The sequence below is a fragment of the Sodiomyces alkalinus genome, assembly GCF_003711515.1.
Source record: "Sodiomyces alkalinus F11 unplaced genomic scaffold SODALscaffold_4, whole genome shotgun sequence".
Classification (NCBI taxonomy): Eukaryota; Fungi; Ascomycota; class Sordariomycetes; order Glomerellales; family Plectosphaerellaceae; genus Sodiomyces; species Sodiomyces alkalinus.
This window is the reverse complement of record NW_021167082.1, coordinates 768,925-792,574: the sequence shown is the minus strand read 5'-3', so window position 1 is coordinate 792,574 and position 23,650 is coordinate 768,925. Positions and strand designations below refer to the sequence as shown.

The 23,650-nt window shown below is 48.5% G+C and overlaps 5 protein-coding genes across 5 annotated transcripts; 2 read left to right on the top strand and 3 right to left on the bottom strand.

Annotated features, from left to right (window-relative positions):
• Positions 1-7,337: 7,337 nt before the first annotated feature.
• SODALDRAFT_151960 (hypothetical protein) lies at positions 7,338-8,002 on the bottom strand. Its single transcript, XM_028606869.1, has one exon. The coding sequence runs from the start codon at positions 7,852-7,854 to the stop codon at positions 7,393-7,395; it is 462 nt and encodes a 153-aa protein (XP_028466890.1). The 5' UTR covers positions 7,855-8,002; the 3' UTR covers positions 7,338-7,392.
• Positions 8,003-9,316: 1,314 nt separating this feature from the next.
• Positions 9,317-11,417, bottom strand: SODALDRAFT_358943 (hypothetical protein; the record flags this gene model as incomplete). The annotated part of the gene is made up of 6 exons (XM_028614133.1): positions 9,317-9,351; positions 9,455-9,636; positions 10,755-10,870; positions 10,975-11,022; positions 11,082-11,142; positions 11,374-11,417. The coding sequence occupies 6 exons, from the start codon at positions 11,415-11,417 to the stop codon at positions 9,317-9,319; spliced, it is 486 nt and encodes a 161-aa protein (XP_028466889.1).
• Positions 11,418-16,936: 5,519 nt separating this feature from the next.
• Positions 16,937-18,024, top strand: SODALDRAFT_378205 (hypothetical protein; the record flags this gene model as incomplete). The annotated part of the gene is made up of 4 exons (XM_028614963.1): positions 16,937-16,950; positions 16,989-17,106; positions 17,382-17,436; positions 17,597-18,024. The coding sequence occupies 4 exons, from the start codon at positions 16,937-16,939 to the stop codon at positions 18,022-18,024; spliced, it is 615 nt and encodes a 204-aa protein (XP_028466888.1).
• A 3,040-nt stretch (positions 18,025-21,064) lies between these two features.
• SODALDRAFT_332514 (hypothetical protein) lies at positions 21,065-21,551 on the top strand. The gene has a single exon (XM_028611738.1). It carries the CDS (start codon positions 21,107-21,109, stop codon positions 21,452-21,454), a length of 348 nt encoding a protein of 115 aa, XP_028466887.1. The 5' UTR covers positions 21,065-21,106; the 3' UTR covers positions 21,455-21,551.
• A 795-nt stretch (positions 21,552-22,346) lies between these two features.
• SODALDRAFT_358937 (hypothetical protein) lies at positions 22,347-23,444 on the bottom strand (the record flags this gene model as incomplete). Its single annotated transcript, XM_028614132.1, has 3 exons — positions 22,347-22,461; positions 22,531-22,722; positions 23,347-23,444. The coding sequence occupies 3 exons, from the start codon at positions 23,442-23,444 to the stop codon at positions 22,347-22,349; spliced, it is 405 nt and encodes a 134-aa protein (XP_028466886.1).
• Positions 23,445-23,650: the final 206 nt, after the last annotated feature.

Sequence of the window (23,650 nt, the reverse complement as noted above, 5' to 3'; positions counted from 1 at the left end):
TTCCATGGTTCTGCAGACGTGTATTGGGTGTAGATCTTCACGACCTGGCTGTCGAATACGTGAGGGGAGAGACCCCACTACGCTAATTAGGACTCCGATAATGGAGGTGTCTCTTGCTCTTTGATAGATCTCGATTTGATTAATTGATTAATTGATTGATTGATTAACCTTTTCTCGCAAGATGAGATACCCCTGGTTCGTCCTTAATAGTCTAGGCAGTTACATTAACAATGCTGCATATTACAAGGCCATAAGGGCGCCATACCTCTTAGTTCTGTTGATATTTTAAGGCGGAGAGCTCTGCCTGCGCGGCCCGGATCTGTTCTTGAAGTTCGTTATATAGGGTAGAGGATGTCCGTTGACTGTCGAAGTACTCCTTACGCTAATACTCGGCTTCTTATTATGTATCGTCTAGTAGGCGATGGTATTCCGCTAGCGTAATAGGACGTTGCTCGTCGTAAACCTTACAAAGGCAGGCTATCGACCTCGCTAAGTGTATTCCTCGCGATGGCTTAGTAGTGGTGTAAAAACGTTGAGATATAGCTAACGTGATATCTATCCTAAAGAAACGACGCTGAAAATTTGAAGCGGTGATTTGAAGCGGACTACTCCCCCGGGCGATAAGCGATATTACGCTTTAAGTAGACTGCGGTGGAGAGCTAATGTAGGCTTTGATTAGCTATTGAAGGATCTGAGGTCGCTGTTTGTCTTCGGTTCGTTCGGCGAAAAGGGTAGGCCAGATTTTGCTTATAATTCTCGAGGATAGATACGTATGCATAAAACTATGTAAACCAGGATCGCAATTATATATGGAAAACGGTTATACCTAATAGGGAATTCTCACAATAAGGCTGATTTTAGCGCCTATAAACACGTCACCGCCGACGTAGACGGGGATGGAAAGAGTTAAGCTAGTCTCGGAGGCCGGTATTGTCGAAGGTGATGCTAGAAGCTCTGGACCGAATCGGAGACTGTAGCCGCTAATGCACGCGGGATATCACCGGGTCATATCGCCGTACGAGGCACTCAGATCCGACGAGTCGATGTTCGGGGCCCGGGTCCGTGACTCCACTTCCGCCCGACGCTGTAAACGCTAACGCCTGACCACTTCCCCTCGAGTCCTGCGTATGACTAGAACTTTAAAGATGTAACCCTCCAAAACTTCTTTTATGGTATGTCGTATCAAGATACTCCCTAAGGACTAACTACTATAGGTTTATAATATACCAACCTTACTAACAACATGCACTGTCACGGTAAGTGTGCTGGGTTCCCGAGGAGCCAATGATAGATAGTGTACTATGGGGTTCCCGAACACAGGCGCACTAAGGGCCGCTAGTAGAGGGGCAGTAATAGACTGCGCTCATAGAATAGACGTCTCGCGTCCTCCTATAGCAGGCTCTGTTCCTAAGGTGGATATTGGTAGAAATCAGTTGCAGTCAGCGCCAATTCTGAAGAATTAGCATAAGGGTATATCAATCGTAACAGTGCCGAGCTCCGAGCACTTATGACACAAAAGATTCTTAATCCCTTCGTCCAACCGTTTCTCGCTAGTCTGAGTTCTACCCTGATAGCTAATATGTCCTGTTCTCTTTACTCCTTGCTCCCACTTCCAGTCTCACTGACGCCTCCACTTCAACCCACACTGTAGTTACTTAACCGACCGCGTAGCCGCCGCGAAGAATCCAAGTCCTAACAGTTCCATTCAAAATCCATGGAAAGCGTCCCACCGTCTCACTTAATGACACCTGAGCATGGAGGCGCTGGCCGAAGCGTACTCTCCCACTTAGCGAGCTTTACCGTTACTAGCGCCCTTAGCATACCATAATGCCGGGTCGCGCCAAGCACGGTACCTATGATTAGCCTATATAGTCGTCCGAGATATTTAATATACTTCTGCGAGCCTGCATCAGCCAAACCTTTACGAAGCAGCCGATGCGACGTAAATCATGGGAAGGCTCATGGTCGAAAAACGGGGAATCGAATTTCGGTCCCTTAGCTGTCCCCAAAACCCGGCAGTATGGCGACGACCGTTGGTGATATCTTAGCCTGGCATGCATTAGTGGTGTAGCATACCTGGGCCCGGGATGTCATGCCACAAACCACGTCCGATTAATAGGGAATGTCACGAGCAAGGCCCGTCTACCCTCCCCCAGCCGGAACTCGTAGTAGGCCCCACTTTCCTCTTTCATAGCCATCCAAGAGTCACAGAATTGATGACGCGTTCTCGCCTATCCAAGCCATTTGTCCCCGATGCCGATCGCGAGTGCTCTTGTTGCTATTACGGGTCGGGCGGTACAATGGTCAAAATAAAGACGTTCTCTGCGAGGAAGCGATCGCCGCCGATGGTCACTTGTGCAGAGTCGCTAATCGTGTAGTTGCGCCCGATAGCAACATCATTCCTGATAGAGATATCGTATCTTCGTAGTTGCAGAAAAGGGATGCTCGCACCGCGTGGTTAGAACCTAGACGACTCGGCCGCTGGTAGGAGGGCCGGAGTTATATAATTAGGGGAATCAATCCGGCTAGCATATCCGCCGTGATGTTCGTGTCGTTAAAGCGCCTGCATGCATGCGCGCATTCGTCCTGATCCCAAACTAGCTGCTTATCCCAGGCGTAGTAGTTGTTTCCGGCCAGCATCTCCTCCTTCTATGTCTTCCTAACGGCACGAAACGCGGAATACTGCGGTCTGCGAAACGCTTTGACATTAGATGCCAGGCATCGGCAGTGGATGGCCACTTGTAACCGTCCTTTCAAGAAGAGATAGCTGCTGTTCGTACTCTCTAAGAGCCTTTAGGTCCGCTCGCTCTGCCTAAGGCGCCGCGGGCATAAGCGGCTTTAGCCTCAACTCTGATGTCATCAAGGAGTCTCCTGTGATAGACCACCTCGGCTTAAATGGGACGGGCCAGGAAGCCCATAGTGGACATACTACCTCCGCTCATTGCCTTAATCCTAGTAGTTATGGACCTCTTTTATACTGTTATGGTCAGGGTTATTTTGGTCGGAACCCCGAAACGTGAAAACATGAAAACGGAGAACTGAATTCAAACGTGAAGATAGTTAGTATTCACTGGCGCTTAAGCCCCACTTAAAAGAAGCACGGCGTAACCGTTTAATAAAGTGCGGGTATATCGCGCTTAAGATATTATAACTGATCGCTCTCTAGATATTCGCTAATTAATCGGACTATAATCCAGTAAGATACCTTGTTATTTCCAGCACGAATTACGCCGAACCTAGGCTAAGGATAATTCTCCTTATCTGCTAACACTATATCTGTCTGAATCGCATCCTATATCAACATTGCTACTATACTAACCTATGCTCTAGTTATTAGCCGCGACCATAGGGCGGCTATAATAAGGCTGCTCTGGCTCTGGGTGGTTATAAGCGTCTACCTATCTATCGTATCGGCCGCGTTACTTTATTGGCTTAGTGTTAGGCCGGGTACTGGAATAAGACCTGCGTAATGCACGATTAGTATAGCGATCCTCCTCGTTAAAGCACTAAGAGACAGGTGCACGGCTAGAACCCGAGAGCTAGTACTTAGTAATACTTCAACTATATAATTAAGCCGCTGACATTTAGCAGGGCCTTCCGCAAGATGGGGCTGCCGATAGCTTCTCTGTGCCAGGCAAGGACCACGATAATCCATGGAGTTAGAGGGCAGTTGGCTTAGCTGAGCTCCCGAAGCTAGCGAGACACGGCCGCGATGGTCGTCAAACCGCATACAGGCTAGATAGGCAACAAAGGTTACCTCTGGCAAGTTATGATATAAAATGGTACTATGCATGACGGCAGGACGAGCCGATGGTGTCTGGTCCATACCAACTCGTTATGTCAAAAGGGTCAACCAGGCACGAGAAGTTCAGCTACCACCCAAACTTCCTGTACCCCGTCCGAAATGTCATTAGATAGAAAGACCCCCTCCCTTTCGCTATTGCGCTGCGAGAAGTACCGCAGTGGGAAGCCAAGGAGGTTGCCTAGTATACTTATACGCTATTCGACTCCTAAGTATACCTCCTCCAGCTCAAAGCCTTTCTTTATCATAAAGGTCGAAAGCATAGCCAAGCTATTGCGCTTGCTCATCTGATTTCAATTCAGCCAAATATCTATTTTATTATCCCATTTCAATACTTTTTTTATCTTCCGCGGGTATATACTCTGAAACTAATAGAGAGATCGAAAATACTATTAACAAAGACGTGCTACTGATTTACTACACCCGTACCGAGGTAGAAAGGGCTGTCGGGCATATCATAGCAAGGGGTCCGAGTTCAGGTGCTACGCCCACGCAATGCCTACATAGGGTTAGTGCACGTCCCCGGCGCGTGTTAGCACAGGGTGGTCCGGATCCCTCCTACTATGTGATATGCGCATCGCCGCTGGGTAGCTCCCCCGGAATAATAAAGCTGGCGACGCTGGGGCTGGAGCAGGGCCGGGCTTTGAACGAGTAACGGACGGGCATTGAGTTAGGGTTCTCGAAGCGTAAGATTCCTTCGCAGCGTATTTATCTGGGCCTGTACAGTTCTATAACCTATTAACGCGACGATAAGGAAAACACGTCGACACGGCACGCTATCTACTATCTAGGGCACAGGGAATCGCCCAGGTATATAGATACTATAGCACGATCGATAGAACGTTAATAAGAAAGATTTATAAGAGAAGATTTAAGATCTAAGACTTAAAATCAAAAACGGAGCAAATTTAATTATATAACCTAGCGCTTCTATAACCTAATAAGCGCTCGCTAAGGCTTAACTTTACAGGCACTGTACTAATATAGCTAGACGAAATATAGCGCCAGGAAAAGGCTAACGTGAGCATAACGTTATTATAAGAAGACTCTTTAATCACGAATAAGCCTATAGTCTCTATACTCTAGCACTTCTATACACGTAAGCGTTATCGTAACTAGGCTATTCGACTATTCGTAATAGCGGCGCCCTTAACCCCTAACAGTACTATAACCGCTAGCGCCGTACCCGCTATAACCACGGGCACCTATAATAAGCTTACTCTATACGTTGACTAGAGCGCTTTTAAGGCTATAGGCCCGGACTTTCTTAAAACGAATAATAACTAGGCTATATACCAGGTAGCGTTCTATCCCGCCCCGCCTAAGGCCAGTCTTCCCGAGCTCGACTTTAATTTACCGATAGCTCCCGTCACCCCTTTAGCCAGCAGAGTAAGCACCGAGCACGCGCACCAAGAGATTATACGGTAAGCCAGCAGCGGACCCAGGGTTAACCTCAAAGTGGCAGTATACCCTATGTGTGCTAACGAAAGCTAGGCGCCTTAAGACTATATCCTCGCGGCTGTCTCGGATAGAGGCCGCCATCGATAAGACGGCCATGTCGCTCGAAGACCTTAGGGAGCTAATGAATGGCGTCCGGATAAACGTGGTCGGCTGTACGGAGGCGCTATAGGAGACCGTCACGAAGCTTAGGCGATGTATAGGCTTATTCATAAGTCAGATCGTGGAGTATTTTTTTGGTGATGCGACGTTGGCTGACGTCGAGATGCTGGGCTCAGGTAACCAATAAAATCTGCAGGAAGCTCTAAGCAGATGCATATTTTCGATGATTGCCTTGTATAGAGGGCACTCGGTATACTCGAGATTAGATGCATAAATCAGCTTGAGCCTGTAAGCCTTGCCCGTTTGACGTCCTTTTTCACACGGCTGGTGGATTGGCCCCCACCTCTAGTGGCGGCAATGCCAGACATCTTGGTGGTAGAAGCATATGTCGTTGATGGTATTGGTGACGCTCGCGTCTCTATTGTTGCGGAAAGATGAATAAAAAGAAAACGGGAGGTGAGGTCTTACTTGGATGCGGAGAAGGGAGGTCCGGGATCCTCGAACTAATAAAGAACTCGGGGCCAACTCGCTCAGCGGCAGGGTGGGCAGACCGGGGAGACGTTCATATAGCGGCCATACGTAGTGGTCCGACATAACGCCAATAGACAATTTGCCTCCCTGTGTGGTGGGATTTTCTACGGGGATATAGCCAACAAATAGGCGACTAGGAGTGCTGGCTGCTGACAGTCAATGAAGCATACCTGATGTAGACTCTCTATGAGACGCCCTGTGGTTATATGTAGGGAGAGCTATAGATTATCATAGTATAATAACGTAATAAATACGCGGTAATACTAAAGGTTTACTAAGTAGATGATGGCTATATGCGGATATGTTAGGAGATGCTAGGTATAGATAGAGCAAGCCACAGAGGTTGCAAGAAATTGTATTCATAAGATCTGTTAATCTGATAACGAGGAGATCGACAGAGAGAGGAAGAAAGTAATGGAAGCCCTAAGAAGAAGCCATCCAGAAAGGAGAGAGGCGTGATACCAACTAAGCGTAAGTGGAAGCGTGAAGCGGACGAAGAGAGCGAATAAGCCCCGATAAAGAGGCTAAAATTAAAGTATAGGGACGATTTGGACTATAAGGCCAGGAAGGACATACTGTGCCGTGTTATCTTGCCAGCTGGCGGGAACCTATATCGGTAGTAGGCCTCTTACACGGTGTGGTAGATAGAGGTTCTATATTCTTGACTATTCGTATTCCTACTCTATATTCAGCTTTTTATAAGTCTGCTATACAATGATATTAACGTGTCTTTATAACTTAACGATAGTTTAGAGTGATGCTCCCTACTTCCTGATACTCTATTCTATGGCTTAGACTGAGTACTAGGATCTAACGTCTTCCGATATAAGTTCTAGAGTATATTTATTCCTGGCACTCTACACTAACCTATAACGACTCGTATATTATAGGTAATTCAGGCGACGTATATAGAAGTACGTTATGAACCCCCTTTACGATAGTTACTGTTATCGAAGAAGAGCCGTTATATCTAGGCCCCGTCCATAGGAGGGGCCAGCTATTAATAGCTGGGCTACGGTCTAGCCCCTAACTGCGTCCGCCCCGATTTACCTTAAGGGTAAACACTTAGCTGCTGTCTATGGTTCTAAGGATAAATGGATATCATAACTTTAAATATAGCAGCAAACCTCTTATTAGTCTATTTAGATAATCTTAATATAAAGAAGCGGGGCATAAGATAAGAACCGTTATACTATAGGTTTAACTAAATTCGTAAACTCACACTTAGTCCCTTCTATTCTATATTACGTGCTCTAGAATAGCGATTCGATAGTTTCCTTACAGAATAATAGGCTTTCTCCCGGATAAGTAATAAGCTTTTCCACTATTTCCCTTTATAGTCGTAGTATACTATGACTATAACTAAAAGGCCTGCTTTCGACGAATAGCTCTATTCTTTACTCCTACTATAGATAAACGGGAAACCCACTTAGCCTATTAGGGCGGACTATAATCTCTAGAGGACGCTAAATCGGGTTTTTAACGCCTTTTCTGCTTATTTATTTATAGGCACGGCGATTAGGAGAGAATAGAACCTTCTCTTTATTAATCTTATATACTAACGCCGATACGAGCAGGTATATACTCTCTGCTAAGTCGGCCCGGTCGCTAGGGGAGCCGGACCGTCTAGAGTCGGCTTTATCGTGCGGGGGCCCGGATATTCTAAAGAAGGCTTTATTCTGAGGAGAGCCGGGCATTCCAGATATAGCTTTGCTAAGGCCAGAGACGGGCGGTGTAAAGTCGGGCGGACGCGCTCGTCTGCCTCTGCCCGAGGCAGTAATCGCACGAGGGCGTAAGTCAGGGAGGCGTTCCATGACAGGGCGTGGGCAACGTGAAGTCCGAGGGCTGACTCCTCCGGAGCTTCCAGCCATTAGAGGCATCTCTTTATCCACGAGCTCCGCTAACGCCGTAGTATCCAGGAGCTCTAAATCGAATAGGAGCTTACTCCAGGCATAGTCCATCGCCGGGATCACTGGTTCGCCAGCCGCATCCGGTGCATAGTAGACCGCCGGGGGTTCTTCAGCGCCAGACGGCTGCGTCTAGTTGTCGTAGTCGTTGGAGGCATCGAGGAAGGTTGGGGCTTCGAGCTTTGCCTTATTATCACCCCACAAAGTGCTTTCTAGGATTGGTGGAGAAGGAGACCTGATAGGGGCTAGCTGTGTATTTGCGTTGAACCAGGGGGCGAACGGCATCGGCACCAATTTGTGGTTGGGTGAGAGGTGAGCCAGATAACGCGCAGGGATGCCCACTGGCATTTGATGATGAAAGAGACCCGAACCACTGAAGCATTCCAGGTCGTCCAACTGAGGCGTCAGGCTGTCCATGTTTGCAAGTGTCCTCCTCGGGGCCGAGCTCTGTATCTATCACGTGTCGCTTGTTGGCAGAGGATGGCGTGGTGGCAGGAGGGAGGAGGGAAAGGGAGAAAGGGGATATAGGATAAAGGAGAGATCAAGAGAGACCACGGAAGCAGGTCAACGAAGGGTCAGCGTGCCTCTTTTATAGACGATCAAGAACCGCCTATCACGTTAGCGGTCTCCTCCTCGCCCTTCTCTCCCTTTCTCTCTCCCCCTTCCCCCCCCCCCCCCCGGGGGGGCCTTTATCTGTCTAGTCCCACCCCCGGTAGTAGAGACATGCGGAAGCAGTATCCGTGTTAAGGCCTCAGCCTGACTAACGTTATTCTAGGCCGGAGAACTAATTCGTGGTACTCTGGCGCCGGACGGTTAGTGGAGGGCCGTGGCTTAGGATAGCCATGATAACGCTTTCGCTCACCCCTGAGTACAGAACTGGGCGCCTATTAGATATCACGAGCGGAAAGTATCCCGACCTTTCCCTTTAGAAGCAGGGGAAGGGCCGTGACTCACGGGAAAAGTAGGCACTACGCCCTTTTACGCTTCTTAGCCTTCGAGGAGATATTATAGTCGGGCTAGCTAGGTTACCTGTATAACCCCTGCTTAATCGTACTAGATTCTTAGGATTACCTTTAAAAGGCCGTACTAACCGGGTTATCCGACCCCCTAAGATATTATAGCGCTATAAGCTTAGGGGAGATAACTAGTTAAGAGCTAGGGGTAAAGAGTACTAGGCAGGTCTTATTAAGTAGAAGTTAGTAGTAGCCCGGCCGTCCACGGGTTAACTATAATATAGCTCTATTAGATAATACGCGTGTATAGGTATCCCGGCCCCCTCCTTTTTCTATTTTTTAATCTTATAGGAGCTATACTCCTACGTAGCCGACTCGTATTAGCTAGGTTTATAACTACTATCAGGGTAGTTAATAGCGGCGGAGGCATAAGAAGGGCTTGTCCCTTAATATAAATACGTTGCGCCTTTCTCTAACTATCCCCTTTCCTTAGTGAACTAATATAGCCGCTTTCTTCCTCTCTCTGACACGTCAAGCAATAAAGGCAAACATGGATCAAACGTCTACGATGAAATGCAGACCCGCTGTCCCAGGAGACCTGGAGCCGGCAATAGTCTGTTAGGCCATAGGAGACAACGGCTGCCGCCCCGTGGCCAAGATTCCAGCCGTATCCCCTCAAGGATATAAAAGCACTCGGCTACAAGATTCTCCAGCCAAAAGCGAAATGCGCGACTCCAACATGATGGAAATCTCCGCCCTAGTCTCCCCCCAGCCCGTCCGGCTCGGGTCCGCCACTAAGCGGACGAAGTATTTCCACCATGGGCTTCCTGGCCCGTCCCACATGCGCCTGGATGGTTCAGCCCGGGAGACTCCTTGGAAGAAACTAGACAGAGTACAAGATGCTTAGCTAACACCAGAGCAGGCTATTTTGGATATAAACGGAAATGCGGACTCCTCTGGTTCGAAAGGGCATCTAGCCAGAACTTCCTCTACTCCCGCTTCGTCGTTACGTCCTCGTATACGCTCGGCTCCAAATTCTACGGTAAGGTCCCTTCTAACCCAGTTAACCGGAATTAGACTAATAGCAGAACTAAACAGGTTAACCCTCCAGACGACTCGACTAAGGACCCTAAGGAAGATAGAAATATAATAGCCAGCTTTAATACGGTGGTACTGGAGGCTGATCCAGAGACGAAGGCTAATATAGGATTCAAGTAAGCCATATATTAAATTATACTAAGAGAGCAGTAATTCAACTCCTTATTTACTCCGTATAATAAGTGACTTATAGGTATATTCTAAGACTGTTAAACTTTGCTCGGCGCTTAGGCTAGTCCGCCGGATACCCGGGCGACCGCAGGAGCCGTTGCCCAGGGACTTCCGGACCCGCCGACCATTCTTTGTATGTAACCGATAACTTATCGGCCCCCGCGCACGTCAGATCTAGGCGAGGTTGAGGAAGAGATACCGAGCCCGATTGTAACAGATGTCTTTGATGTTCCGTCGGAATGGTAGTGGAAGGGGAGGTCTGCTATTGCCCGTTTAACTAACTGGTAGAAACGGCCGGGTCAGGCAGGATTGGGTGCTAACGAAGTAGTACGAGACTTATTATATGTTAGTAGGCAGCCTTGGGCCGTTTGACAGGTTGGTAGCTGTATACCCATGCGTCCCCTAAGCAGCACTATAGCTTGCAGGGCGACGACCCGCTGCAGTGGTTCCTAGGTATCGAGATAATATAGGATCGGACCGCACGGAAGATCTGGCTATCACAACGGGACTATATCGCGAAGCTCGAACGGTTCCTACCCCCGGGAGTCAGTAATAGCAAGCCGGCTTCGCTAATACGGCCGGGCACCTATAGTCGCCCGGGTATCTAGCGGACCGGCCTAAGCGCCGAGCAAAGTTTAATAGTCTTAGAATATACCCACGAGTCACTTATTATACGGAGTAAATAAGGAGTTGAATTACTGCTCTCTTAGTATAATTTAATATATGGCTCACTTGAATCCCATGTCAGCCTTCGTCTCTGTATCAGCCTCCGGTACCACCGTATCAAAGCTAGTCATTATATTTCTGTCTTCCTTGGGTTGCTCGGTCGAGTCGTCCGGAGGGTTGACCTGTTTACTGCGACTACTTATTATCTTGATATTCGCAATGTGTGAGTGGATCCAGGTATGTTTTTTCTTCGTTCTCCCTTTCCGCTAACATGCTTTGGAATCACCTGCTGAAGCCTGTTTGCATAGAGAGAATTTAATTGCGGCCACTTCCGCTAGATTGTATCTCAATGGTGTCCAGACTATGTCAGGACACATCTTCAGTATACGTTACATATTGGGAGTTCAGGTAGGTGAATGGACTCTGGGACAGAACCCCCTTGGATAGATCAGCACTAACGCAAATATTTGTGTAGAGGTGATAAACAGTGCAGTGCGTCCATGTGTCGCGTTTGGTCGCTATTAAAAGCTAACCCGGATCAGGACGGCGTATAAGATTATGACGAATAAGGGAAGTAACGAAACGCGCTACCATGTTGTCATAAACTGCTGGCCTTAATCCGCGCTAAACCATTTTTAATAGCGTTCGATCGAACGCTACTTATGTTGTACACAGTATAACGTACCATTCTGGAGAACCAACAGTTATGTGATTGGTATTGGGAAACATTGTGGTGGCCTATCCTCTGTCACTGGGTCGGCATTCTATTTGGGCGTCTAAGGGACCCTAGCAGTGGGGAACATATGCCCCATCGTTGACTGGGGTCCGTGCGCGAGAATTCTGCCGGAGACCAAAGTGGGGCCTGCGTGTACCCCGATACTTCAATAGCTTACGAGGTATAAACGAGGTATAATGCTGGACCTTGTCCACGGACGCGGCTCCAGTTATTGTCACACTTGAATGTGAAGATTCGACGGTTTTTCATGGCCGGAATTTGCTTTTCCACCCCTACCTTAGATCCATGTAGATCATCCCTTTGCAACTAATGACGAAGCCACTGACGAGGCAGCCACGCAAAATGCAGTTCTGGCAGCTGGGCTGCCGGGATATTTGTATCTCTTTGCTGCATCTTTCCAGCATAACACTGGAGCCGAGCTTTCCAATTGCTTATCAATAGTGTCTTATTCCCCATCCAGCATCGGCAGGGGGCACGCAGACTCAATTTCTGACTGACTAGCCATCCGCGATCGAGCGATGTCTTAGCGGCCATGCGTCCGGAAGACATAGGTCTAATTTGTAATATGGTGCATCTGGTGAAAGGATTGGCGAGCCAGTTTAGTTGCCTTGTCTGCCCTTCCTCTGCAAGCGATTTTTCTTTAGTTTCCTCCTCTACCACCTATTAAACTAGCCTCTATCCCTTTGCCGCGTGGCGGCATTCTTATGCAGGATAAAAATAGGGTCTGTGAAGGAGTAACCGGCTGCCACATACTCGGCCGTGGTCACTCTTACAGTTAACTAGTGGCTAAGCATAAGAGGTATATTATAAGATGCCTATGCCGGGCTAAGCTATATATCGTGACGTGTCATCACTCAAACTCTAACCTATATGATAGATCTCCCTCCACGGACTTGGCTGCCTTGTCTGCAACCTAGAGATGTCGATGATGTTAACGATGTAAGTTTATGGAAATGCTCGTTTCCTAGAGCTGTATCTCACGATTAGCAGCAGAACCTTCCCACGCCGGAACCTCTTATGCAGGAAGGGCCCTGGTGGAAAATTGCTTAATAGCCTAAGTCGGGAGTCAGTCAGACACCAGGCGAAACCGCTAGCATAGTTCTTCCGCTAGCGATAACATACCTGTAATAGGATAGATATGCCTGAGTGGCGAAAAGGGCCGACCGGTGCGAGGACGCTTTATAACGCCTATGGCCTATAATACGCTAAATTAGAACGTAAGCGGTAACTCGAGGCGAGGTAAATACGACCGTGATATTTAAAGCATTCGACTACCCATAGCACTATTTCACCACCTAAGCGATTGCCGAGGCAGATAAATGTCCAACGAGTCACCACTGGTCTCACAATAATAACGGTCCGCGCGCCCGTAAAAGGTAGAGTCCAGAGCGTTCAAATTGTCACAGGTCTCGTTACTCGTAAAAGGATGGCCCCTTAAATGCAAATAGTGCAGCCTGACTGTTCCTGCATGTGGTTGCCTTGTCTGCCTTCTGTAGTAACTCGAGCTATACTCGGACGGGCAAGGACGACGGGATACAGGGAGCCGCTGGCTTTAAACCCGCAGTAGGCGACCTGAAAACCCACAATATAAAAAACAATAGAATATAATATATCAATGGCTTGACCTAGTCCGACTGAGCGATCCATCTTGGTAGGTTACCCGGAGGGCGAATATGAGTGAGGTGAGGTGAGGCAGACGCGGTAAGGTAATCAAGGTGTGTACTTGGGTCAGAGAGACGTCCTTCAGGAGCAAACCTAGCGTGTAGAACGCCCACGGCCTTGGGTTATCTGAGGCTCCACTGCGCTTACCAGTTTACCCGTGCTAGCATAGCCTTATATTAGGCGGTATAGGGCCCTGGAAACTCTTTTTCCTAGTCCCCGACTTAGGGCGTAGCTTAGCACCGAATTAATAAGCGTATAAGAATACACGGTACGTCTACCGGGCTCCCCCTTTATAGAGTAAGGCTCGATATTCAGCTTTCCCTAAGGACTCTCTCGTCTCTTCTTATTTAGTGAATATTTAATATACTACCTTATATATATAGCTAGATAATTCCTAAGCTCTCCTTCGGATCTTTAACCTCTCTTTAACTCTTCTTCTAACTTCTTAAAATCTAGGTGGTAATAGTACGTGGAAAAATCGTTGATATACTAGGTATTAATCCGTCGGGTCTAAGCTAATATATATACCGCTAGGTGATAAGCGGTAATAACTTAACCAGGTCTTCTTAACCCGATATAGAATATATAGCGGATAATACTATCTACGTGCTAGTAGACTAAGACCCTAAAAATTCGGTAGATTCTCTATAAGACGCAGAACTAGAAGAAGGAGAAAAAGGAGGAGGAGAAGAAGATAAAATAGTAGATATAATCACGGCCGCCGTGGCTAATAGCGGTAGTATTCTTTAGGTAGATAAAAATAACCCGGATACTAAGTACTAAGTAGAATATTAGATTAGGCGAGGTGCGTTCGGTATAGTCTATAAGGCTATTAGATTATCGGATAATAAAAAAGTGGCCGTAAAGTTTATAAGTAACCCTCCGTCTACTATAACGTTACTTTCGTAGAATATCTGCTAATAAAGGCCTAGGAGCGGTATAATTCTCGCCTCGTATTTCTACGTCTAGAGGCTTAAGCTTATAAGGCCCTTAATATAGGTAAGAGTCCTTTAGTCGAAGCTATATTAATAATTAGACTCGTTAATAGCCATAATAAATAGATTACCCGAATTTATCTACTTCGGCGGCTATATCTGCTTTAGAATTCTTATTATAGAATTACTCGGACTATCGCTAAAGACTTTATTTAGCCTTTATAGACGAAGATTCTCCTTAAAGACGGTTATATAAGTAAGGATATAGATAGTAAGTGGATACTTAGGATATTATAAGACGGCAGCTAATAGGTCTAGATATCGAAACTCGAAAAGATATATAAGATGTACTAGATTTATCAAGATATAAAACCACGTAATATTCTACTCCGGTAGCCTAATAAGATAACTATTATCGATTTTACTATAACGAAAAAATATAAGGAAGTTAACTCTAGAAAATACGATCTAAGAGTTAGGATACTAGATTATATAAGTACTAATACGTATTTAGGATATAAGTTATTACGATAAGACGACCTAGAAAGCCTTTGGTATATACTCCTCCACTTCGTTAGAGGGAACCTATCTTAGGAGAATATCGGAGCGAAAACCAAAAAGGAGATATATAATAAAATATATAGATATAAACAGGCAGCGAATATCGACAATCTATATAAGCGCGGACCTGGATTCTGTTAGGGCCTCCGGTATATCCCCGGCTTACGCTTCGCATAAGATCCTAATTATAACACGCTCTGAGAGCAGCTCTTATAGTGCTTAGAGGGTAACGGAGAGCGTTAGGACGGCAGGTACGACTGGAACTAGGTGTGATATACGCTCCATGGCATCTGATGCGGTGGCAGCATTGCATGCTTATGTATACCTGCCTTGGGTTTTCATGCAGGCAGGCAGAGGATCAGCCTACTTCCTATCACGGGGTTTTATGGTGAATATCACCAGCACAATTGGGAGCCTTATACCGAGGGATTACGCCCTCCACACTAGCCAGCATCAGTGTTCTCTTTGTTGAATTAGAATTCTTTTCCTTTCTAGCCTTAATTCGAATTTTATCTACCTAATAGACTATGCCGGTGTGTTAGAAGCTTGCAGTACGATGTCTGAAAAAAACGCTTTGACCAGGCGGATACTCTCTGCACGGCCAGCATATCATCGCACCCATCGGCGTTAACGGGGTAAATGCGGCATCTCTTAGGGATTCGATCGTACTAGTCAGGGGTAAAACAATATGCATATAAAGGTCTTCGGGTATATGTATCTTAGTACTCGGAGACGAGGGCCATGGGATATTCCCGTTCCCTCGCATTTATGCACTTGGACGCCAGTTGCGTGGGTGACCGTAATCTCGCTATCCACTATCCACGCCGTGTAGCCAGGCTCGGTGGAACTTATAAAGCCGAGACACGTTCTGGGCGGAATAACCGCTTCTGCCTTAAAGTCGTTACGTAAAGGAATCTCCCGTAAGGTGGCGTTACACAGTAACGTATATATAGCGACTAGGAGAGTAACGGGTTTAAGGATAAAATCCTAATCCCGTGGGGCTTTATGTAAGACGGGCACGGCTAGGATATAAAGCCGCCCCTATCGGCAGGATAATACGCTCCCGGACGTAGTGCTAATATACCCTAATCCCCGTTACGTTAAGTTCGTAGGGCCGGACAACATTGCGCGCTGTCAAGTAAAGATGCCGCCGCCGGGATCGACCAGCGTATACCCGTCCTAGATTAGCTGTGTTTCCTGTTTCTCTTAGGGCAATAAGGAGGGGGGAACTTACAGAATCTATCCAGACTATCGTAGTAGCTATAAGAGATAGGAAACGCGGTCGGGATTATTTATATACGGCCTAGGTTAAGGACAAGCAAAGGAAACGAACTAGACCGGCGATACCGGAAACTTAAATTAAGTAACCGTAAGTCCTTCGTGTTATTGTTCCACTGCCTCTAAGCCCCGACTGCTTCCATCATCCACTCTAAGTTATTCTAATTAACCCGAATTATTTTCCAGATATCGTCGTTAGGAGCGAGGTACGAAGGCTGAGAAATAATTAATAAATAACTATGTAGTGGGCTATCTCTAAAGGACGTCGTCGGCCGTTAAGAGACAAAACATAGTAGTGCTAATAGCGATGACTCTGTTTATGTTATAATCAGGCGAAGACGTTTATCCGATAAAAGATAGTTTTCTAGTAACTCAACCTTACGTCCTATGGACGTATGTAATACTCCTCCCGACCCAATAGGAGCCTGTTTTAGATAGACCCACTCAGGTAGTGGATTTCCCACCACCTGAGTGGGTCCATCGACTGCAAGGTTCTCCAGGTAGATATTCTCCCATTGTAGTAATCCTAGGTTTCGCAGATACAATCGAGGCTACGGATACTAACAACGCCTCGAACACGTAATCATGTGGCACCTCCTCTCCGTAGAGACTCCTTTGGATATGCATCGACATGGGGATCGGCGTCGCTTCGAACTCTGTGCCCGAGGAACTAGGGTCGTTCTATTGCTAACGATTTCAAGTGTCACGGCTCGGATGATTCTAGGCTCCAGTATTACCACAAATGCGTGGTATACAGGCGCGACGTGCAGTAGGATATGCACCATAAACCCGATGGTGACGCCCTGTGCCATAGATGTGTGGTGAAGAGGATTAGCTTGGGACGGTACTTTCTCGAACCGAAGAGTCCCCGTATTGTTCAAGAAAACGGTGCGCCCCGTATGGGAAAACGGGACGCCTGGTGTTGTCCGGGTAAATGTCGGGTTACTGGTTCTGTTTCAAGGCTGATGTGGGTGGCTTAGGCTCAAGGCACGCACGATGCCAAATATAAATTCCCGCAGAGCAAAAAGCTAACTAACTCTCCGAATCAATAATCCGCACTACATAATACACCGACTATGACGGTCGCTCCGTTCGCGCTAGATGTAGCGATTGCTTCTCTGTGCGAAGAGGGGCTTTTATGAACGACCCTGTCGTTGGGGATCGTATCGGGCACATGGAAGCCAGGGGCTTCCCCTACTTCACTAAGTTCGGCTTGGAACTTTGCAAACAGTTTGCTCTGGACACAGTAAGTCAAAGCTAAAGAATCTGCGATGCCTTTCTGATGTTCCTTAGCGTGTCTGATTAATTCTAGAAGCCTTGCTAGGAAAATGCACGCTTGGTCACTGGCTACGTTACGAAGAGTTTCCAGGCTATATCGATTATTTCCGAAGAGGCGGGCTGAGAGCAGGACAGAGGGTTTTGCTGCTTCATCTCTGGGCTAAGGATTCACGAGCGAAGCATTACCCCGGCTCTCACTGCTATAGCTTGGGGACTATAAGAGGAAGACATTCTTTGCACGAGATTTCGCTATCAGAGATCGGCCTGAAGCCCACTGAGATGGAATTTGTGGAAGGTGGTATGTAAGTAAGGTTTATTTACGGCCCTTCCTGTTATAATCTAACCCATCAAAAGCGTGATCGCAGATGCCCGCATCGGATTCGAAATTACACAGCGATACGCCATAACCTTTTTTGGGTGGTAAGGAGGCGCATATGCTAAGGGCGCCCTTAAGCTAGAGACAGTAGCCAACGGAGCAGCCGCTGGCATGCCCGCGTTGGCGACTCCTTCAACCTTAGCTGGGCTGGGCCTGGGGAAGAAAGCTGCCTTGAATACGTACCACCTCCTGGGCCCAGCCGGAAGTCATCCGCACAAACCCCTCCCCCATTGGCTACGATGTTTCAATCAACGCGCAGAACACAAGCCCATAAACACAAACAACCCAAAGATATCCTCCGTAGCCCTGACCAGGGCACCCAGAAACAGTTCTACCAGTCAGGTAGTCCCTCCGCCCGCGCGCGGCAGTTCTCCCACGCGGTCCCGAAGCTACCGAACCAGTACCACCCAGTCCGACACAATCTTCTCTCGAATTGAACCAAGCAAGGCAGAGGCGGCGGCGGCGGCCCTCTTCGTTCCACTCGTGGAATCCCTCCCGAGGCGAACATAGGCACGCGAGGGCAGGCAGCTCGAGCTCTCTCGAATCAGAGCAACAAGGATACAAGGAAAGAACAGATACAGAGACTCGGGAAACAAGGAAAACAACGTAGGCTACGGAGACATACAGGAACAAGACGTGCAAAAACGGGAGGGCTGAAAAACGGGGCAGAGACGTAGTCGTATAATCAAGCTCTTCCCTTGGCCCAAAGCTGACCGCGCAGCCCCCGCGGGCACAGCTTTCCAAACTAACCAATAAGACCAAAAGCCTCGTTTGGATATCCTTCGTCTTCTTCTGATCAGGCAAACGTGAAGCAGTCCGTCGCACCTAGGATGGGCTTGGGGGGGGGAGGGGACTTTTTCACGGCCCCGGTATATCGTCTAAAATCATCGTGACCGCAGCCCCCGTTAGGAACTAAAGACGCCGCCCCGACTTCCACGCAGGACTTCTGCTTCCAAAAACACATAGATTTGTCTGATTAGGCGAAGAAGAAGGCAGGGAAAAGGAAAAATAAAAAGAACGGGTTAAGGAACCTGGTATCAGAAACGCGGGCATAACAGGAATAATAAGGAAACAAAACAGTGAAGACACAGACTCGGCCCCACGGGCCCAAGAGCTCAACGGCTTGAAAATAATACAAAATAACGACGGGCGGAACCGTAGATGTAACGGTCTTTTCCACGGTTTCTTCGCCGTCCTGACTCTTCCACTGCCCTGCACCTCTTCCTACACGTTATTAACTTATTATATGGGTTCGGCTTGGTTCGTATCGTCTTGTCTTTCGCGGAAATTGGAATCAATCGGTAAGAAGGAGGGCGGCTGTCGGGCAGAGCCAAAACTTATTCCCTGTTCTTTTCTCGCCTATTTCCCGGGCCGGCGGTGCCCCTAGTCCTTCTTTTTCGGCTTCCTCTTGCACAGGCTGTATGATGTATCCGTACCGTGTACGCCATGGTATGGCCTGCCCCAGGTAAGGCCTTGACTCTAAGAACGCGTCGAGCCGTTCCTCACCAATCTTCCGAGCCAGAGCCAGAGCCTCAGGTACTAGGCGCCCGCGGCCCGGGGCCACTAGCACGAGGAGCGTGGCACGCCGGCGACGCCGCACGTGTGTATACACCCCGTTTATTTTTCAGAAATTCAGGCTCTCAGCCTTGTTTTTTAGCTCTCCCATTTTTGGCTTTTGCACGTGCTCCTGTACGCGGCACGCCTATTCGGCCTCTATTGCTTTTCCTCGCTTCCTACAAAAAACACCACTACCAGCGAGATCGAAACTTTTGAAAACCGAAGCAAGCAACGGCTCCAAAACACGTCCCGAAAGGTCAATTGGATAGCCTGTTGCCCGTCGTGCCGCCCAAAGCGACGCTGGCACCATGGCAACCCCATGGCCCCAGGAACAAGCCTGGCCAACGCCATTCCGAGAGCACGCCACGAAGCTGAGCGGATACCTGCAGACGGCACTGAAGTCTATCGAAAACGCAAACGGACAGCCCATCGACTCTCAAAACGTCAAAATAGCCGTCTTTGGGACCCTGTTACTCATCGCCAAGATACAGAACATCCCTGACCTCGAGAACATCCGCGACGCGATCGCAAGCCTGCACACCGAGACCAAAACCGCCAACGAAAAGGCAACCCGAGCCACGAACAACCTCCGAGAAGAACTGAACAGATCTATAGCGCACAACACCACCGAGATCAAGGGGAACACCGATGCAGTGAAGGCAGCCAACAATACTGCCAAGGAGGCGCTGGAGGCCAACAAGATAACCCTTAAGCTGGTAACGGACGCGAAAGCACTGGGACCGATTAATCCGGGCAATATCGCGCATACGTATGCTAGTGTGGTCGCTAGAGGAGGACTAGTAGCTAGCATCCATAACCCACAGAACCAGAGAACGTCACACGTGCAGACTCAGCGCGAGATTATCGTGAATATTAGGGACCCAGTCACAATTGCCAACCTGCGAGCTATGAGCCCACGCAGCCTTAAAGCCCACGTAGACCGCGCCATTGAACAAAGCAGCAACGAGAACATTGACAAGCTAAAGACAGTATCTACTAACCAACTTAAAAGCGGCGACCTTAGCATCAAGACAGCCATAACAGTAGACATGGAAGCACTCCGTTGGTTCGCCGAGGACTGGGAACACCGTATCGGCAACAAAGCCACCGTCCGGATCCCAACCTACGGCGTACTAGTACACGGCATACGAACAAAGTCTGTGGATATGGATAACTTCACATAGCTACGCGATGAGATCACCCAGGACAATAAACCCTTCATTCCCGGCGCGGAAATCAAATACATCGGCTGGCTGACCCGATCATCGCCCATAAAGTCGGCATTATCGGTCATTATGGAATTCTCAAAGGCAGAGGATGCTAATAAGGCCATCGAAGAGGGAATTATCTGGCAAGGCGAGGTATTCCAATGCGAACGATACGATAGACAGAGCCGTCTGAGGCAATGCTTCAGATGTCAAGGATATGGCCAAATAGGAACCCAGTGCACGGCACCTATTGTATGCGGCTACTGCGCGCAAGGATATGCGACCCGCGAGTGCCCTACTAAGAACGACCCGACCGCACCCCGGAAATGCGCACCATGCGGCGGAGACCATGCGGCATGGCACAGCCAGTGCCCGGTCCGGCAACGAGAACTGGCCAAAGTCAAAGAGGCCTACAAATCTCGACCAAGGTACCACCCGGAGACCATCTCATTTCTACCACCAATCACCATGGAGAGCCGACCTAGAACGACGTCAAGGATAGGACGACTAGTCCTGGACCCAGGCCAGCCCCAGGGAGCGCGGCCAGACCGCAGCCGGTCACCGACGAAGAAGATACAGAAGAGGCCGAACCCAACGAACAGTCAATCAAACGAAGAAAACGCAGGAGACACAATCAGGGTCGCCGGCGACGACATAAGACCGAAACGGATCATTGTACGGTCCCGACGGGCCCTCGAGGCCCTTAACGCAAACATACAGCCAGCACAAGACGGCAACAGAATGGAAATCGTCGACGACAGCGAATGATCACGCAAAACATGCTCATAATACTACAGTACAACGTCAGAAAATCTAAAGACACGGTGATGGCCACGCTGCTCCGCGACCCCAGGATCGATAACTACGACATACTAGCTATCCAGGAACCGTGGAAGAACCCGTTCAACGACACGACGCATCACCCAGTAAAGGACCGATTCCACCTTTGCTATCCCACTAACGGTATCGCACGTCCTGCTGCGGTGCCGCCGATTCCGATAACTCCGACGCCAGGAACTAGGATCCATCCCAGGACGAAACGACCTCCGGGCCCTGCTAAACAAGCGCACAGCAGCCGCGAAAGCCATCAGATTCATAGAACAAACCGGGATCCTTGGGCAATTCAGGATCGAGTTCCAACCCAGACAAAGCTGAGCACTGGGGGGAGACTGTAGGTACACAGACCCGGCACAGGGGGCATCGCGCCCTGAAGGAGCCTACGACACGGATGCATTAGTAGGAACCGCGATCTACACGAGGCGACCACCAAATGTAGATAGAGGTTGAAGAGCAAAAGTGGGAAATTTGGGGACAGCTGGTCGGATGCTTTGGCATTCGGCGAAGTGGGGCGCTTCGGATTAAACGTCGGAGCGCGTCGGCTGTTGGCCAAACCCCGCTTCCGGGCATAGCTGCTGACTAAAAGCGGCCAAAACCGAGGGGCCTAATAGGGCCACGGGGCCCCGTGGCTGTAATTTTGCACGGGGCCCCGTGCCGATTATGTAAGTCTGACTCGGCCACTACCGAAGTAGCACCCTTACAACCCCTTCCCTTATAGATCCAAATAATATAGATCCCCTGATTGCTTACTAGAGCCTTTTCAAACTGGCTAATTTGGAAAGGCACTGGCAAGCAGCTCTCGTATGTTTCTTTTGGAGGTTATGAGTTCAATTCCCAGTTATCTAGCTGAATAAAAAGCCTGCTGTTCGCTATCAATCTCAATCGCCGCACTCCAGATCTCGTTGACGCCTCGTCTACTTGAAAAGGGACTACCCCCCATCTCTAATTCTACCCGAGCCTCAATACGGTCATCTTCTGATTTCCTCCAATCCAGATAGGCCATCATCTCCTCCTTGGTCCAGTCTATGATGCCTGTGGATGCAGTACAGCGCTTGCCCATCTGCTTATAGTCTAAGCACCACTCGTAGCTTGCTTTATCGTATCGTAAAGGCAGACCTGATGCCTTCCGATACTGCTGGTTAGTCTTGAGACTGCCACGAGGCTGCACCTTGTACTAAGCATCTCTTGCGGCAACATAGCTCTGATAGATAGCTTGCGGGTCATCGTATCTCAGTGTTGGCGTTGCTGTTGCTGCAGGCGTTGCTGTTGCTGCAGGCGTTGCTGTTGCTGCAGGCGTTGCTGTTGCTGATGACTGCAACAGCTCCTCATATCGCAGAGGGCATGCCTCGAGTAGGAAATTCAAGTCAAGTCAAGTCAAGTCCTCGCTTCCTACCTACCGTAACCTACGTGACACGTCTCGGCACAAGGAGGGGCCGCTGCCTTCGCTGCCTCTGCGTTGCTTATGTGAAGGAAGACTGCGTGGACGGTGGGACTGTATTGAACCGCGTGGGGAGTCGGGGCTGCTGACAGCTGCTGTGCCAAGCAGCCAAAGAACTGCCGCGCGTGGTCACGCCGGTATGACAGAAACTCGGAAGAGCTGTGACTGCTGGTCAACCGTCAGGGCAATAAAGGATACCTCTAAGTTCTTAAGGCTGATGGGCTTGTGTTCCGCGTTGGTCGTTTAATCTGTTATTCTAGATCTTTCCATCTACTATAATCATCATGTTGAATTCTTGATCAAGTCTTAGCAATCCTAGGGACCTAGTCACCTAGAGCCAGTACGTCTATAGATACTCTTACTTATGAATGTATAAAAGAGGCCATAAATTGTAGAGACTATAGGGTAGGTAGTAGTCACGACTCACTATATAGGCACCATATGTTCTAAACGTAGGTATAGCCAAGCGCCAAAGACTTTGAGTAATTGCTGGCCGTCCTCTTACCATAGCCCTCGAGGCTCGGCCCCTCGCCACGTCTTAAGTCTATGAAATCTATAGCCTCCGACCTGGACCTTGATTCAGAACTTCGCCCCTCGTGTAGTTCCAACTCCTTAGTCAGGGGCTTTAGGTTCTGTGCCCCCTTAGTTTAGGACCGAAGACTATCCAAATGTTTCAAGTTGTTGTTATGCCCTTTCCATCGGCTTCATCTGGTCGAATGGTAACGCTGTAATGCATTGCGTACAAGGCATCGTTTGCAGCCACGAGTTGTCGAAGAACTTGTACGCTGAAACATTTGGTGGTTGTGGTCGTTGCGCGCGAAGTGACAATATGTCTTGAGCTTCACGACGGAGTGGCGGCATGTAAAGAGGAACTCCTCCCAGTTGCACATTGTGATTCTCGATAGCTGCTAGTAACATCATAATACCACGAATAGAACTACTAGTAAGATCATATGGGGGCGACATACTTATTAGTAACACGTATTGACGGGATGCTATGTTATTCTCCAGCCTTCCGAGCCGGTGTATGTTTTCGATGATTGCCTTGCATGCAAGCCTTGCCCGTCTACTATCCTTCCCGCACGGCTAGTATAAG